The sequence below is a fragment of the Macrobrachium rosenbergii genome, chromosome 42 (genome assembly GCF_040412425.1).
Source record: "Macrobrachium rosenbergii isolate ZJJX-2024 chromosome 42, ASM4041242v1, whole genome shotgun sequence".
Taxonomy (NCBI): domain Eukaryota; kingdom Metazoa; phylum Arthropoda; class Malacostraca; order Decapoda; family Palaemonidae; genus Macrobrachium; species Macrobrachium rosenbergii.
In genome coordinates this window covers 25,176,051-25,194,259 of record NC_089782.1, presented here as the reverse complement: position 1 = coordinate 25,194,259, position 18,209 = coordinate 25,176,051, and the positions used below count along the sequence as shown (strand labels likewise).

General features: G+C 35.3%; 1 protein-coding gene across 5 annotated transcripts in view; it reads right to left on the bottom strand.

Annotated features, from left to right (window-relative positions):
- Positions 1-36: 36 nt before the first annotated feature.
- The window catches only part of Pex14 (peroxin 14), a 31,447-nt gene continuing 13,274 nt past the window's right edge, over positions 37-18,209 (bottom strand). For 3 of the 5 annotated variants that reach the window (XM_067085810.1, XM_067085809.1, XM_067085808.1), the window contains exons 2-9: positions 17,214-17,278; positions 15,660-15,803; positions 13,500-13,667; positions 12,677-12,832; positions 10,375-10,472; positions 2,884-3,001; positions 1,681-1,750; positions 507-816 (exon numbers count right to left, since the gene is read on the bottom strand). In XM_067085810.1, coding sequence (XP_066941911.1) covers positions 665-816; positions 1,681-1,750; positions 2,884-3,001; positions 10,375-10,472; positions 12,677-12,832; positions 13,500-13,667; positions 15,660-15,803; positions 17,214-17,261 — 954 coding nt within the window. In that variant the 5' untranslated portion in view covers positions 17,262-17,278 and the 3' untranslated portion in view covers positions 507-664. Of the gene's footprint in view, positions 817-1,680; positions 1,751-2,883; positions 3,002-10,374; positions 10,473-12,676; positions 12,833-13,499; positions 13,668-15,659; positions 15,804-17,213; positions 17,279-18,209 lie in introns of all 5 variants that reach the window. The other 2 variants (XM_067085811.1, XM_067085807.1) reach the window with 2 other exon arrangements.

Sequence of the window (18,209 nt, the reverse complement as noted above, 5' to 3'; positions counted from 1 at the left end):
GTAATGTTTCTGCCAAACTTTCATTGAAAAGACAACTATTTCTGTTACATATATTGAGAGACCCATTGAAAGTATAATAAGTGTACAACTGCAACAAATGTGTGTGCATGTGTGAGTGTGTGTGTTTTTATGCATACAGTAGGAGAGCCTGAAAAATTAAAATATACCCCACAACTGAAATCTCTAGAGGATAATTCTTCTTCAAACAGTACACAACTACTGTAATCTTAAACATATTAATAAACTTACGACAATATTCATTGTAACTGAGCAATTCTTTCTGTTTTTATAAAATTATGTACCAGTAGATGTGCTCTACTCATAACACTAAAGGTCAAACTGAAAACATGAGGTGGGGATGAAATGGTTCTACAGTATACTTAATACCTGAATCAATTTTAGAATACAGTACACAGATTTTCATGATCACCTTTTCATAACTCATTCTGTACACTAAAAAAATAATCATACATTACAACGTCAGGCTCAACGAAGTGAAAGAAATATACATATATTGAAGTATAATGCATATGCCATATATATAAAATTCTAGACCTAACGAAATAAACATCTGAAATCTAATAAAGAGTATTGAGCATCTAAACTATGATCACAAGAAACTGGATCCAAGCAGCAAAGCCATTTTAGATATCATGACCAATGATCACGGAGACAACTCATCTGAGGAATCACCCAGTGATTCTGCCAGGGAAAAGCTCTCACCAACGCTCAGCATATTTTCTCTTGCAGAAGATGGAGGACTGTCCTCTTCGTTAGCATCGATTACATCAACACCTGACTCGCCACTTCCACCATCTTTGAATGGGAAAATTGGACTGTTCATACACACTGGGCTTTAAAATTGCTTTTTTTTTTTTTATTTAATTCACTACAGAGAATCCAAACCATTAACTAACTGGACCCTAATATTTCAGTTTTTCATTGAACATGAGCCTGTGATTCAAGGTTGGTGTGAGCCAACCCTCAAAAGGGGTGTATCCCAATTCTCTCACATACTAACTACTGAGGATGCTTTGTTCTCAAGCAAACACGAATCTAAATAAGACTGGAGATTAAGATTCCATGATCAAGGTGATTTTATATATGTATTTGCATGAAAAGCCACACAAGGCAGGAATGCATGGCAACAGGAAGCACTCACAAAAACACCTTTCAAACTTAAACATTTCCTGTTAATGAGCACCTTAAAACTCAGAGAATCTGTTACTGAAAGGATGTACTTGAATGGTATCTAACTAGCAATTACTTTAGGTTTATATATATATATCATGGTTGCACTGATCATGTGTGGTCTATTAGAAACAAAATAACAAATCACCAAAGACATTCTATTAAAATTGAAGAAATGAAAACTCCATGCAACCAAAACAGAACTACTGTGTTCTGGGATACATCATCATCCTAGATGGACAAAACACAACCACCAAAACTAACCCAGAATGATAATGACATGATAATGCTGATGAAATGGGAGTATACCCCTTGTTAAGGGCAATCTCTACCAGCCTAAAATCCTAAGTTCTTTCTACTCACATTTACTCCTAATGGGTCTACCTTTAAAATACCAAGCTAATATGTTATAGTAATGTGCTGGCTTTGAAATTTATTAAAGACGGAAGAAAATGCAATCCAGCAGCAAAACCTTCAATATACACTTACCTGAAACCAGTTCACTGTCTACTTTCTCTGCTGAAGTCTCCACTTCTTCCAGCTTTACGGTTTCATCCTGCTGGTAAAAACAAAAGCAGCTATTACTGTGCATAGTGTGTTGGGAAAAAATATAACCGTTTAGGCTCTTCAATAAACTGTTGCTAAATCTTTGTCATACTCTCTCCCCTGTGAAAAACGTACAATTTTCCCTTAAACTTATAGTTTCTAGCTACCAAGTTCTTTTTTCGATTACGTTTCTTACTATTACTTCTTATTACAGAATATAGTAACTCTCAATTAACCAGGTGCTTATCACATTTAATGCCCCTTTATGCATAATAAGTTTATAAGGTTTCAATTTTATGCTATTGGATATTAAATATCAAAAATACAAAAATAAAGTATTAGAAATTCCTAAATTTGATTTTAAAAATAGTGATGCTGGCAACCCTGCCAAAGCAAAGAAAAGTCTATAGTACAGTGCTCCTTGGTAAGAAAACTATAATTCTGAATCTCATAGAAAAACTAAATATGATGTCTCAAGGGGCCAAATGCCAAAAGCATGAAAAATTTAATAATTCCGCTAGTAATCTAAAGACAGAAAAAAATTGCACTCGTTTTTCTTCTGCTCTCATGACAGTGAGTAGTAAATGCTAAAAAAAGATGGAGCATAACACATTAAATTTGCTGACAGCAGAACATATCCTCTGAGAAAACCCTAAAAGAATATCTGAGCATGAATTATAATTTCTATATGTAAGATAATCTTATACATTTCAGCACAGCCTACTTTTATAATCAGTCACTGTTCTACTGAGAAAACATGTTTTAACCCTCTTATGCAGCTAACAGATAACATTCATCTTTATCTTAGATATAACAAGTTATGATTAGCACAGCCCTGCAAATTTAGTCAATGACTGCTTCTTCCCTTCTACAGTATCTCTAATCCTTAGTAATCTATACATTATCTGTCCTCAATGATCTGGTTAAACTAATGATTAATAATAATCCTTACTGTAAGTTTCTGTAATTTTTGTTACCCTTTCCTTTGGAAAGGAGACCACCAATAATTCCTTTGGCACTTAACCACACATCCATATTTTTCAGCTACTCTAAGATCCAATTTGGGTAACCTGATACTCGACTGATGTTCTTATACTGTAGAGAAATTAGTAATGTATGGCAAGACATCTAAACATGGTCTCATACCTGGGTGGGCAAAGTGGAAGAAGTGATAGCAGTGTTTTCCACGGCCTTCTCCGCTGTCTTGGTGAGTTGCCATGATGGGATGGATGGTGACATGCTTGGGGTGGATGGAAATGTACGCCTGATTAAAGAAAAAAAAAATAAGAGGCAAACTTTAAATGACTGTAATGAAACACTTCTCAAAGCATTTTTAAAGTGCACACAACTATAACTAAATCAGAAAGAAAACTTTCAATAGGCATTGTTCCATCAAACACCAAAACTTAGGCCACGCTTGTGAAAGCTAAATGAATTACTTCAGAGGTTGGGTCAAACTACTTAATAATAATAATAATAATAATAATAATAATAATAATAATAATAATAATACCAAGATGGCAAAGCCAAGCTACATTAATCACTACTGAAGATGTCTGGATCATAAAACTCAAAATCTAACACTAAAATCTTCACCTATTTTGAGAGCAAAATGAACATAGAACTTCTGAGGCAATTTACCATGAATTTTATTCAAATTACTTAAACCATTTCAATGACTGTTTGTGACATGATAAAACTTGAAACAATTTTGTATACAACATATATTTCCATTTATCATCATCATTACCTAGTTGTTCCTGAAATACATAACAGGACACCTCTGCGTCTCGACTTGTCGGCCTACCAGTTCTCCTCGTGCTGCTGGGAGAAAAGGGAGCGGGGATTCGATATACATGTACGATGTCGTTACGGGTCTAAGCGATAAGGCAGGGCAGCCGATCGAGATTCTGACCTACCCCACCGTAAATCAAAGTCCCCTTCAAAGGCACATGCTTACCCCATATAAAAATGGGGAATAAAAAGCACGTTAAACCGAAAGAGAAAAGAAGAAGAAAGAAGAGAAGAAAGAAAAGATTACCTAGTTGTTCTTGTAATTTTGGGTTATTTTTGTCACTAAGGAAATGAGGAGGAAAAAAAAATTATAGAAAGGAAGGAAGGAGACAAAAGAATGGAAGTAGTATTTACATACACACAGATACAACTTGTCCTTAAGCCAATAGTGGAATTAAGTCATGGAATTCCTTAATAGTTTTCGCTCATCTTCAACGAAAAACCAAAGCACTGAGTCTTGGAATGGCAACAGAGGCTTCAATCACTACAGAGCATTTTCATCTCAATTTTTCCCTTTAGGGGGTTCTATGTTGAATGAGTTCTCTCTACTCTCCCCCATCCTGTGCACCAACTGCAGGGATCCAGGTCTTCACTTATCCGCTTACTCCAAGATTTCCTAAGCCTTTCTATACGTCTTTGTCATGCTACTTCCATTCTTTTCTAACACTTTTAAGACTAACAGTGTCACATTCCTCCACATAATATATCCCAACCGTCTCTATCTTTTATAAGATCTCAGTATATTTTTTTAGCAGCAGGGCACCCATCTCTCCATTCAGATGTTTTTGCTCCAGACTAATTGTATATTTTTATTTGCTTGTAGTCTAGCTGCCTTTTTCATTTCATCTGGGCTATCACTAATCTTTTTCTTACTGTTCTCTAAATCCCACTTCCAGTCCAGTACGTCTCTCCAAGGTAAAAAGAAATGTTCTACCTCTTTTAAGACCTGCCAATCTACTACAACGTGGATCTCCATTTCCCTCTCATTTGGTCTTCTTGTGGGACTCCATGTATATTGCATAATTCTGAGCATCTCCCAAGACACATTTAGTGCACAATACTGAGTTCATCTTCCCACATCCTTCCCACAGCAACCACATGGAAACTTTCTTGACTATAATTTTTCCTTTATAACCCTTAAAGACACCAAAAGCTTTGCACTGCTGATGGTAATTTTCATTAATCTGCTCACCATTTTGCTTTTCTACCTTCTCAACATTTTTGCCTCTTCCTCAGATTCTAGTGTTAACATTAGACCATCTACATAAACAGCAGCTCCTAAGAGCCTCCTCTTCCATGCTCCTTTACAGCATGAAGAATCAAGATTCAGTTCATATAAAAGACATCCTAATTCTGCTGTATGTTAATGGGAAATGAAACAAAAACCACATGAGTGTGTATAAAAGGAGCAGTAAGGAAAATTTACTGAACACTGAAGTGAAAATAAAATAACAAGCAATATACAAAGGTGAATACAAAGGGCTGTTTGTTGAGAGAAAAGATGCCCCCATATAGGCCAAGAATCAGAAAAGAGCTTAAAACAATAAAAAGTTGGGCAATATGAGCTCTTCCATCTGTTTAGAAGGTTGGTAATCAATAGTGGAAACCTAAAGAATTGTCAAAAAATCTAGGGGGGGAGAGGAAGAGGAAAAGAAGGAATAGGGAAAGAGATAAAATGATGGCGAGGGATATCTTTCAGCTTACTAGTACAACTCAGGTTCTTATTGAAGCTTTTAATAATTATAAATTCCACAGGTTCACAACATTACTATTTATAATAAACTACAACTCAGGAGAAAATTGAATCAACTTAATGCAAACAGAACATCCTAAGCTAGTGTTATAACTTAAAATTAACTTGTATCAAAGCCTGATTTACCTGGCAATTCAAGGTTACAATACAAAATAATCAGTAAAAATTACTAAAATTACTAAATTATTAAAAATTATAAAAATATGAAAGAGATAGGATACAGATGCAGAATTAACGTGAAAACATGGAACATGAAAAAGGTTGGCAAAAAGACAGTATCCATCACAAGAGCAATGGGGTAAAGCAATGAATTGTGAATGTTTTGGAGTTACACTTGCACTACTGAATGAAGGATGATGAATGTCAGAGGAATGTTCTTTTCTAGATAAAACAGATTGGTGTAAATGGGGTATTTCTATAAGGAAACAGGCTTTATGAAGTAGGGGCTATGGCAACAGCATGATCAAAATGGCAAATGGTACTTATGGAGATGTTGAACTCACATCTATCAAACCAAAAAAGGCTCTTGATTGAGGCCCCTGGAAATATAAAGATGACACAATGCTGATGTCCTCTAATATGGACAATCCTCTCTGCCTTCTTAATACCCTTCTATGACAATGAACAAGGATCATTAAGCCTAAAAAACCTAAACATACAACAGGAGTGTTCAAGCCCAACAAACATTTTTATTTATTTTAATCACTTCATGTTAACAAGAACCAACAGCTATTACTAGAAAGGAGATCTGTCCTGTTAATATACAAAGAAAATAAAACTTAATGGAACCTGAATAGGATGCTTGAGGGTTTCTTAGACCTATTAGTATGTAACCTTAAGGTACAGGCAGTCCCCGACTTATGGTGGGGGGTTCCGTTCCAGCAGCACACCATAAGTGGACTTCTGCTGTAAGTCGGTGCTTATTAATTAATAGACTCTGTAACTTGATTACGGTGCCGTAACCAGATACCTATTCTTGATAAATATATTTGAAAAAGTGCTGTAAGATCAGAACGCCGTAAGCCAGTGCCGCCGTAACTCAGGGACACCCTGTGCCTGTAACCTGCCTCTGACTATAATCTTATAAGAGGCAATAAGTGGTTTGTTGGAAACCACACTCAATTACTCTACATTGGATGGATGAGCTAAAGAAGAATAATTACTACCCATTTTATACTCTGTATCCATTCTTGAACTTAATGAAGTTTTAACATGTAATCACAGGTTCTCATGAGAGACTGACTGGCTAAGTAGATACTCCTTTGATCTTGAGTGTATTCTGAAAGCTCCTTTGTAGTAACCAAAGACCATTCCATCTAGCACTTTTATATAATGTAAATAGATTTCTCTTCCTTGATCATGGTAAAAGATACGTTCTGACTGGTGGTCTCGTCGATATGCACTGGAGTGTCTTAATTTTCTTCTCGAGAATCTGAAATCTGATCCTTTGTAATATCATGCTGATCTTCCCCATCGGATGTCTTATATCTACTTCTAGGATTAAAATAATGAATTCAGGGAAATTTTGGGACAGGTGCCACTGTAGTAATGAGGACACAATAAAATATCATAATAGTCTAAAAAGTGCCTACATTACAACCTCTTGCTTCTCAGCCAAGTGAAGAGGGGGCGAGAAAAGGAATTTGAAAGAAACATCTAAAGGAAGTAATATTAAAAAAATGTTCCTTATACAGTATTTCCTTCCAAGTAATCTGTGATGACAATGATTTTCCTTGTGGTTCCTTGTGTGGGTGGAAAATCTCAGTTCTCCATTGATGAGAGGAGGGGAGGAGGAGGAAAGTGACAAAAGAAGTAGCTGAAACTGTACTGTAGCTGACAAAGTGAGATTGAGCAGCACAATGAAAAAGTGAATTAGAACTGTGGAAGCCAGTAGTGAAGCAGACATGGACTCGGCAGCAACAATTGCAGTCTGAAAAAGTAGTAATGTATACAATGATCACTTAAGGAAAAGGAAAAAGGGGTGAGGAGAAAAATGTTATCTTTTCTTCATCAACCGAATTATGAGGTTCCATAACTTGAGACATATCCACTGCACAAAGAGTCCAAAGAAATAGGGCAAACAAGAAAATGAAGGGCTTGAGAGCCTCAGGAGGTTATTAAATCAAGGAGTGGAGGGACAAAACTATCATTTGAAGGCAGATGAAAACTTACTGTTTCTCTATCCAGCCATCTCTTTCCTAGTATAAAGAACTAGGGTAAGTCTTTCTGCATTTGTACTCTAACTTCCATCTCTCTTTACTACACTTGGAGCAGACTTCATGAAGATTTGCATTATGAATGGATGTAATAGTATAACTAGCCTAGGGCAATACCAGCCAAGAATGACATACATTACATAAACTAGCCAAGAATGACAAAAAATTACATAAACTTACAAACTTATTTGCCTAATAACAAAATTATGACAATGCAGGATGGTACAAAAATATGTGAACTTAGGATCATGCAGCGAGCATCCAAAAATGCTACCAATGTTGCAGCCATATAGCAAAAAAAACAAAAAAAAAAAAACTACATAATAAATAGCACTATTAACAAAACAAACTGGTTTCCCATAAACAATGAAATGAAAAAACTACAAATTTAAGATGATGACTTGTTATATGTCTCCAAGAAGGATGTAAAGGACACACTCTGAAGATGACCTGCAAATAATGGGTGTGGAATGTGAGATGCTCATTAACCATCACTAATGAATGTTTGTATTTTCCTTCTCAATAAAAATTACAAATTGCCTACACATACCCTATGATTGTAGTGCCTATGGTGTGCCATCCAACACAGCATTCCTTTGGCCCCAAATCTAAACTGCTTACCGTTCTTCACTTTCCATTTACTGCAATCCCTTTACTCTCTTTCCACTTAGCTGCTCAATTCTTCAACTTTTCTTGCTCTCAGTTTAGCTTTTCTGTAGGACAATCATGAAATCTGCCTCTGTGGTCAAGTTAACTTTTTATATTAGTTTGATTGAAAGCTAAAGTAAAAGCACTGGTTTGTACCTAACATGATCTAGAGGTGCATTAAAAAGTGCTCAGAAAAGGTGGTACACTGGGAATGTAAAATGACATCACTTTACTTCTTTCAGAAAACTGACAAGTTTGAAGGTGTGTGTGATTCTGTAACGGTGTGTGTACCTCAAGGGATTTCTAAATATTTAGTCAGTTCAAGATTAATCATTTCATCCTATTTTCCCATACTTTTGACCAAGGCATCACACCATTGTCACTTAAGTTCCACATCAAGTCTTTCAATTAGAATTACTGTATGCAGCATGATCAGTTTTGAATAAAGTAATATATTTTGAATAAAGTAATATACAGTATCCAAAAATCATTCATATTTCCAAAATTCTACCATAACAAGATCCAATGCTTTGAAAATGTTCTTAAAAGTTGCCAAGAATACATAATCATTTCAAAATTCATTCATTTTTAATTATGGCATTTTATTGCTGATCTATGCAATGAGGGTTTGTTTTGTGTAATTTCTATTTTTACCCTAACCCTGAAATGCCAGATCTTGTGCTGGCTTGTATAAAGTATTTGGTTAATGATGACATGTCTAAAAGTAATTGTTTACTCAAGCTCCGCCCCAACGAGAGAAGTTGTAAAACCAAGGATCAAAACGATAGGAACTTGTTAATGATTATTGTGGACATTGTTTTATCCAAGAGAACAACATAAGAGTAAATTGAAAACAACTTTCTGGTTAAAATACTCAAGGATCCAACCACCTACAAACAAAACTTGTAGAAATTGTCAAAAGAAACAATTGGCTAGTTCTCTTGCCAATTATCAATATTAATAAGACCACTGACAAGATGTTCTTAAATGAAAGAGTTAAGATTATTGAGTTATACATGAGACCACCAAGCCACACCTCTTGATTCTCACAGGTGTTGGCCCAAAGTTAAGAGCAATGTATAATCAAAGAAGTTGGCCAGTTAAGTGAGAGGAGACATAAGGTGGGATGAATAAAAGGACAAAGGATTACCTTATTACTTCTAAGGAATACCTGCTAAACCTGTAACCCCTTTAATAAACCCACAGGATTGGTCAACAATTGTTAAAATCATTTCCAAGAATAGTTTTAAACTAACTAAAGACCTCAACATGATGTGAGCAATAGTTCTAAACTACAGTACTATGGACAGCAAAGCTTGGGTGAATTGCAGTAATCATCATCTACTCATTACAAACCCATTAATAAAACAAAAATAATAAACTACCTGGTACTGTCTACATAGTGAAATCTTAAGTATCTTAAAATGCACAATAACTAACCTTGGCCTTTTTAAGCAAAAAAGTCTGAACATAATTTTCTATCCCCTCAGTGTTATGCAACCAAAGGGAAAGTAGTAGTCTCATCTAAATTTATGCATAAAAACAAAAGGTGGCTAAGCAAGAAGTTTTAGACACGATACGAGAATGGCAAATGAAACAAAGGACAAGCAAAGGCTTAATCATATAACACAATAAAAATAAATATTTATTACCAAATAATAATTAAGTGACACAGAGACAAAGAGCTAATTTTATCAGAATGATATGACAGTGCCTGTAATGATATTACTATTGCAAAAATTACAGTCCACCTTATGTAAATGAACCACAATTTTAATATCATTAACACTAAATAACATTCAACAACAATAACTGCACCCTTTGTTCCCAATTCAGGCAACAGAGTATTCATATCCATGCATTCATGTATATTATGATCACAATACAGTATAAAACTAATCAAAACTAGCGATGTATTTCTACACTGTTAATACATATTCAGTGATTACATGTACACCCTTAAAACAAATTTCAGTAAAGTGCTCATCCGTGGTCACTGGCAAGTCCACATATGAAGGCTCTTTACCTAAAAGACAGAATAACATCCACAAATCACAAGTAGAAATTTGTACTACATATTAGTAATATACAGTAACAGATTAACAACATCATAACATGCATGTGCAAACAAAGTGTTAACTACAACAGGAAAGTTTACCTTACTTGTGACTTACCTGTTGATACATTAGCAAAAACTATTCCGAAAATTACCTGTTCTATTCTCACCTGTTAATAAGAAGTCCTTTTAGTGATGTAATTTCAGTTTTAAGTTCCTCCAACTGGTGAAGGGAAGGATGATTTTTTTCTTCTTTATCACTAAGTGCCTGGAATGAAACAAGTCATCTACTGTCACCTCAAAACTTGACATATCCAGCAAGTTATCTAGTTATATTCAAATTCTTCTTTCAATAGCAAAAGGGTATCACATAAAAAGTCTCCAGTTTTTTTATAGAAAGCAAGTCTTGGAAAAATTGTGTACTATCTACATCAGAGCATTTGTTATATTTATTTTGCTGAAATTTACAGCTATACAATCAAAATAAGCAGATAAAAAGTCCCAGCAGTACATGAAAGGTTCCTTGAGATCTTAACTTAAAGATAAAGAGCTTCCTACCACCACGAGGAGGTTCCAATTAAGTTGACATCCACAGCCCATTCAATGCTTAGATCAAAAGCAAAGAACAAGATCTTAAGAATGTTTAAAAGATGAAAGTGTAGAATAGATACTGCAAGATTTAAAATCAAAGCAAACAAAGGAAAGACCATGGCAACTAGATAAGGGGAAAGGAGAAAGTCTGTTCTGGAAAGTATAACAAGACTAAGGTATTATGTAATGTGATCTGATAACAGAAGAGGCTTGGATAAGTGCACTGACAGTAAAGTACAACATTTTATATTAATGAAACTTTAAAGTTATTTAAAATTTTGCTTCCAAACAAAGGTCAAACCTACTAATTTAAACTGAATTACTACTTGCTTGAGTCAATTTTGTTCTTCAGCTTTTACACTCCTAATTTCATGAAGACTGGTAATGAGTACCCATGAACTTTAAAATATTCAATGACATGAAAAATGCCCTTTTGCAAGAGGACTTAAGTTTTTCTTACCAACAATTAAGTGGCTCTACTGGTGTTTGTGCTCAGTGAGATTTTGACAATGTGTAGGAGAGATAATAGTGGAACTGCCTGATTGATCATCTGCCTGCCTACAACTCATGACCCTATAGAAAACATGTCCAGCGGTGATTTGTGACACCCTCTGAATAAAACCATAAAAAGTTGACTAATCTCACCAACCAGAAATTCACATCTTGATCAATGTTAGAGTAAACATCAAAGACCTATAATAAGAAGAAAAATAAATTAATCTTGAACACCAGTGAAGGTATTATTACATATTACTACTATTTCTATACAGTAGCTTAATGAGACCATGCTGCAACAGGAACAGCCAAAGATCAAGGAGCTGTCAAATTAGCATATGCCAAAGCATATGAACATACAGGAGCCGATAAAAAAGTCCGGTCAATAGGACACAGAGGGATACGAAAAAGGCTCTATAAACTTAGACACTGAAGTAGCAGCCCTGGCAACATCATGAGGCAATTCTGCAGCAGAAGCAGGAAAAGGCTCTCATTATCAAAAGCAGGGGGTTATCAGTATATGAGGCTGCAACTAACACCTGCACAAGAGTCACTAATGGCAAGAAACTGATCCTAAAGTGTAGACATATTGTTCCCCCTAAACCTGACAATTAAATCATCATCTGAGCAAAAAACTGGCACCATGGATAACAACACAGCCTGAGCAGGACGCTGTTGGGAGTTGAAGAGTTGGCAGAACGAAAGGCGAAGCAGCAGACAGCAAGATAGGCTGATCCCTACCATTAGGTAGAAGACCCTTTGGAGGGGATAAAAAACCACTCCAGCAAAAACACAGTTTGATTCGGCTGGAGGAGGCCTACTTCATGAGCATACACTCATCACAGCATTAGGAGGAGACATGGAGGAGGTAGAAGTTTCATCACAAGAAACTGTCAAATTGGAGTCACGGCACATCAGAACAAATCCGACAACTCACAAGCAGACCAAGCAGAACACTGACTGCTAGTTATGTTGCTAAACGTACCACTGAATAAAGAGCCAATCCTTCAAAAAATTACAAGTTAAGCAAACAATGCTGGCCCTTACATAAAGGATACCGTAAATAAGGATGACAAAAGTATTGCAGAACTTGCTGTCCCTACTCCCACAAGTGTGCAATGAATGCTAACAATAAATCACTTTACTGTAAAGTGCACACAACTCAAAAATCATGAATACAGTACAATAACATGTATTTGCTGAGACAGAACAGAGAACCTAAGGCAACCGACACCATGGCAGGAGCAAACCTGAAGTCTACATTACTATGCAAACATTAAACCCCTATTAGATCATGGCAAGAGTTTACTTATGCTAACAGCCCACTACACTCAGAAAAATAAAAATACTTACACTCAAAAGGACAATAATAGTATATTAACTCACCTGAATGCGAGCACTCTGAATGCTCAGAGTTTTTTCAAGAGAAGAAAGTGTTGTCTGTACTTCTTTCAAAACACAAACCACAGACTGTTGTAGCTCAATCATGCTTTCTTCAACAGACTTCTGCTTCCTGCCCGTCAAAAGTGGACCTATGTAATTCTGACGAAAGAAAAAAGTTACTACGAAATCCTGACAAATCCTATGCTTTCTAAATAATTCTCTGATTTATGGTATGCTAAGCTACTAAGAAAAGCGTAGATGTGACCAAAATATTTGAAATTGCTTTCTTACGGCTTTTTGTTCATCACCATGAGGTCTAAAGCAGCTTTGATAATCCTAGCAAGTTGGTACATTACCTGAGAAAGCATTTCACTTAATATTCATTCATGTGCAATGAACTTTAAAATCCTAAAATATTTTAAAACTGTTTTGAAGGAAATTTAAAGTATATCATTAGAATAAATATTCATGGAAACAAACCACTGCCTTACTTGAATCCTATTCAATTTGGTTTCATGTTTTATCGTAGTCAAGTTTGATTCATATGAAAAAGTTTCCATTACCTAATGAAAGCAGGTAATGAGGAGCTGCTACTGCATGATTCTACTTAAATTTACTACATGATTCTACTTAAATTACAGTTATTCAAACAAAATGACTTCTCATTATCACCATAGTATGACCCAGGTAGGATTTCCAAGCTACTATAACGTAAAATCTGGTAATAACTTGTATTGGCACTTCTTTAAAGTACTAAATCTACAACATTCTACAAAAGGGAGCTAGGAAAACCATAATTACAGGAACAAATATGAAAAATGCTTACCTTATATATATGATACGCACCATATGATGCACCTGTAATAATGAGCACAAAATTACATATATCTCTAATTCTGATCCACATAGTTGGAGGTGGCACCAAAGGATAAGATGGAACAGGTGGTCCTACTGGAGAAACATACTGGGCAACTGGTCCAGCTGTTGAAGCAACCTAAAATCAAAGAGAGAGAGACACTAGTTTTGAAATTTGTCATGATTAAAATAGTTTTTATCATTCTGTCCATGCAAATTACAAATGCACAGTACAATAAATTTTTACACAAAATGTATAAGTAAAAACACTAACTACAACATACATTTTAAAAGTGTGTAAAGTCCTTCATTACACATGAAAATTGAATGTATTAAGGAAAGTTCCCTTCCTTTGATGTCCAGGTTGTACAGACCCACACCAGAATAACTGAAGTTACACCAACTCTCTGACTTAATGGGTACAATTTGTACCCTGAACAGTACAAGTGAGGTGTACCTAGGTTTTGAGGGCTATTACCCAATGCTTCCCTTGGTAATGCCACCCATAAGGAGCTTGACTGTTTAGACCAAGTTCTGGTAAGCAATGGGTATGCTAACAAGGACAATGACTATAAAATCAGGCCCTTGACAGATGGTACACTCCACTGGCACCAACCAAGAAAGGTCTTTTAACAAGTATACATGAGCTCTGGACACTGTGGGGATGAACATGCCCTACACAATACTGTATCATAACACAGGCTTCACCCACGTGTGAAGGATGCCCCGATGAAGAGGAACATGGTCTACCAATTTCAATGCCCTCCTAGAATGACCAACCCCGACATCAATATGACCACGACAGGTGCCATCTATGCATCCTAAAGAGATGCAGAAAAGAAAGCTCCAATCCTCTTCTAACATTATCCAGAAGAATTCATATCACAACTTCAACGGTAAAATCTTGACCACTGTGTCAGCTGACCTGACCACAGAAACAAGCTGCCAGCCTTTTCAATGTGAGAGTTCTTTTGTGCTAATACTTTCTGGCTTAGGACAAAATGTTAAGGACCTTATTCCATAAATTTATTCTATAACTGAAGAAATACCGAACTGTGTCCATAAACCCCAGAAGAACTACTTACTAATGCTATGAATACTGATGCTCAAATGTTAGATCCCTGCTCATGCAGGCATTAAAGGAAATAAAGTAGCCAAAGCTGCAACTACAATGACCAATCAAATGTAGCCATTCCCAGATTTGATTATCTAACATCTCTAAAACCCATTACTCTACCTTTGGTATAATGAATCTGATAATATATTGTACCAGATCAAACCCAATGTTGGACTGTGACATTCATTATGCTAAAAAGAATGTCAAGTGTATATCAAATTTTAAGTCCACTAAGGAAACTTTGTAAAAATCTTGTCTTTTATCTACAGAATTCTTAAATCTATATGATGGTGCACCACTAAAAATCTGAATTTTAATATTATAAAAGCAGACCCTTCATGGCCCTTTGAGAGTAAGTAATTTTACTCTGTGCTCTAATTAAATCAACAATAATACACAAGATCATAAACTCATCCTTAACTTCTGACAAATACAAAATTAATGCCATAACCATTTTTATGAAATGTGTGTGAGAGAAGACTTCCTTCTTAAGAAATGACTGTGTGTGAGGAGACAATGATCCAACATCATTAATAACGTCAACAGCGTCAACCCTTCGTAGAAACATCTTTCAAAAAAATAAAATGAGAAGATTTTTAATACATACCATAAAATCGTCTATAAATAAAAAAAATAAAACTAAGAACTTTTTCAAACTTCAGATAAACTGCCATCAAATTCATTTTTCTTTTCACTTTCTGCTCTAAACTAACCAAGTAAGAACTTTTAGAGCAGAAGATGCAAATCAATTTCAAAAATACCACATCAGAATCAATGAAATGCTATACCATACTTTACTTATACCATCAGAGCAGAATTAAGAAAAAATAAGCAGATTAAAGAAATATTATGCCTTGAAAATGGTCAAGATGCTACTTGATAATAAAGCTGTCTGATGCCAGTGCACAATATTGTAGCACTGCATCAAACTCATACTAAAATCTCAAATCTATTGCATGAAAATACTTTTGGCAAAGGTCATAACACAAATACGTAGTATGTTTTTATACTTACAGCAGGCATGTTGGCTTTTGCTTTGGCAAATGCGACCTGAATTTCATCTTCGGTGAGGCCCTTTTTCCGAAGGAATGCTGACTTTTGCTCATCTGCATGCTGAGCAACTTTTGGGTTCATGAGAAATTTGGCTGCCTCTTCAATCTAGAATATCATTAAAATAAATTACACATCATGCTACACAAAAATGAACGAATAATGTATTAGCAAAAATATTTTTGTACCACAATTTAATGACTTCCACACATGTACCTGTACCATACTTTTAGTAGTACTGTACTAAATTTAGTATAATGATCAAATTACACCCTTAAAAAATACTATTGAAGTTTTAAATACAGTAACATGCTGAAGAATGAGGATTTGTTTTTTAATTGCTGCCTTACCTGAAAGTGCAAACCATCTACGAATTAAATGAATGTATTTTTTTTTCATTACATTTCTGTGACTGCTTGTGAATGAAGATCACTCATAAAAAGGCATACACCACTTCCTCATCAATGTTAATCTGTAACTTTTCTCTCTAATTAACACAGGCAGGCATTCCATCAGAGGGGGAGAGAGGGACTTCAGCATATGGGACTGACTCCTACAACTTTGATAGTGATACACTGAGGTGTAGTACACTCCAAGAGAGCTAGGGAGATCTAATGTAAGTTCAGCGAGAGCACGACGAGTAGTTACAATACTTAAGTTGCCACTGGCCAACGATGTTCCAAATGATGTCAATTTAAAGCTACAAATTTTGAAGATATCTGCAGCTTTCTCGCCAGAAAAGGGCAATGTGGTGAGGAGATCAAAACTTCATTCAATTACACAAAATGTAAGAACTTCATGAAGCTTTCCCTAAAATTCAGTAACTAAATATTCCTATATGAAAAACTTCCGAACTGTAAAGAAATATAAAAAAAAATACTTCATCGATAATGCATGCAAATACCAGTAATGTATAAAAGGTAAGAACTTCATGAAGCTTTCCCTAAAATTCAATAACTAAATACTCCAACATGAAAAAAATTCCTGACTGTAATGAAAGATAAAAAAAAATATACTTTACTGACAATGCATGGAAATACCAATAATGAATCTGTACTATAGTTAACCCCAATAGCAATAAAATAGACAAGTACAGTTGGCTTTATGAAATTTGGTACACATCAGGGCAAGATAAGGAGATATCTGGCAACTCTGCAATGTTGTCATTCATTATGCAATTAATATTACTTTGTCATTGGTTAACATGCTTTTTGCTTGTGTTTACATGCTTAGTGACATTGTTACACAGGTAATGTTGCCAACAGCTGCTCATTCTCATTGTGGAATTGCCTGATGTCGCCTTAGCTTGCTATAAGGTGATATCGGGTAACTCTACGATGTTTAGTGACTTAAACATATTACACAGGTAATGTTGCCAACAGCTGTTCATTCTCATTATGAACTTGCCTTATGTCTCCTCAGCTTATGGTGACTACTGAAACTCACGAAGCCAACTGTACAATGTTTCCTATTAAAAATCTGTTACTTAAAATGACACCAAACCAAGACTGAACATACCAAGTTTTCACGAGAGATCTGTGGTTCTTCTGTTGTTTCTGTACTCATGATGACCTATTTACATTCTGAAAAAGTGGAAAAATATAATTAAAACAATCCCTGTACAATCAACATACATATTTTGTAAATAAAACCTTGATCCTTGTCACGACAAATGTGAAAAATGAGACATATACCTCCTTACTGTGATCCATATGATTCAAATATATGTTCATACTCTAAAACTTGTAAAGAACAAATAACATGGAATATTTATCAAATCTTATTTGTTTTTCCTGACAACCACTACAACTTGTACTGGACATGTCTTCGCTGCTTAAGATGCCCTGAAATCAAGCCAGAAAAGAAACTCGGCCCCAAAAACTCAACTTGTAAATCCATGGTTTGCATGTTAATGTACTGAACTGGGTGGCAAAGCCACGAAGTAGACACAAACATGATAACTTGATAAATAAATATACACAAACAAGAAAGATTCTATAATCAGAAATAGCTATTCACTAAAACAAACATGCAGTGGTTTCTCTATGACAAGTGACAGGTACCAGGGTGCAGGCAACCTTCACACCTAAGAAAACCCTAAAGCCTTCCTTCTTGGATGTAAGGCCTCTAAATTCACAATCTTTATTCTATCTTGCATTTGAGCAAGCAACTTTGGAATAACTTCTGTACACAGTGGGTACATCTTGATTCCACATAAAAATCAAAATATGAATGTGGCAAAGGTTAGTGGTGATAACTTGTGGGAACATTCTAATCTCAGCATTAAAGAATCTTCAGTTAATGAGTGGAGAAGGAATGTGTTCACAAGACATAATTAATATGGTTCATTTGGTGGTACTATTTTTTTTGTATTTAATGCATGCACAGATCAGTTCTCCTTATGCTGCCCTGAAGGGGTTGCTTTTTTATGTTATGGATTTATAATTACATGTAATGTAAAACTTTCTGAATAATATTTTTTACTTAAGAATCAATTTCTTATACATATAAAGC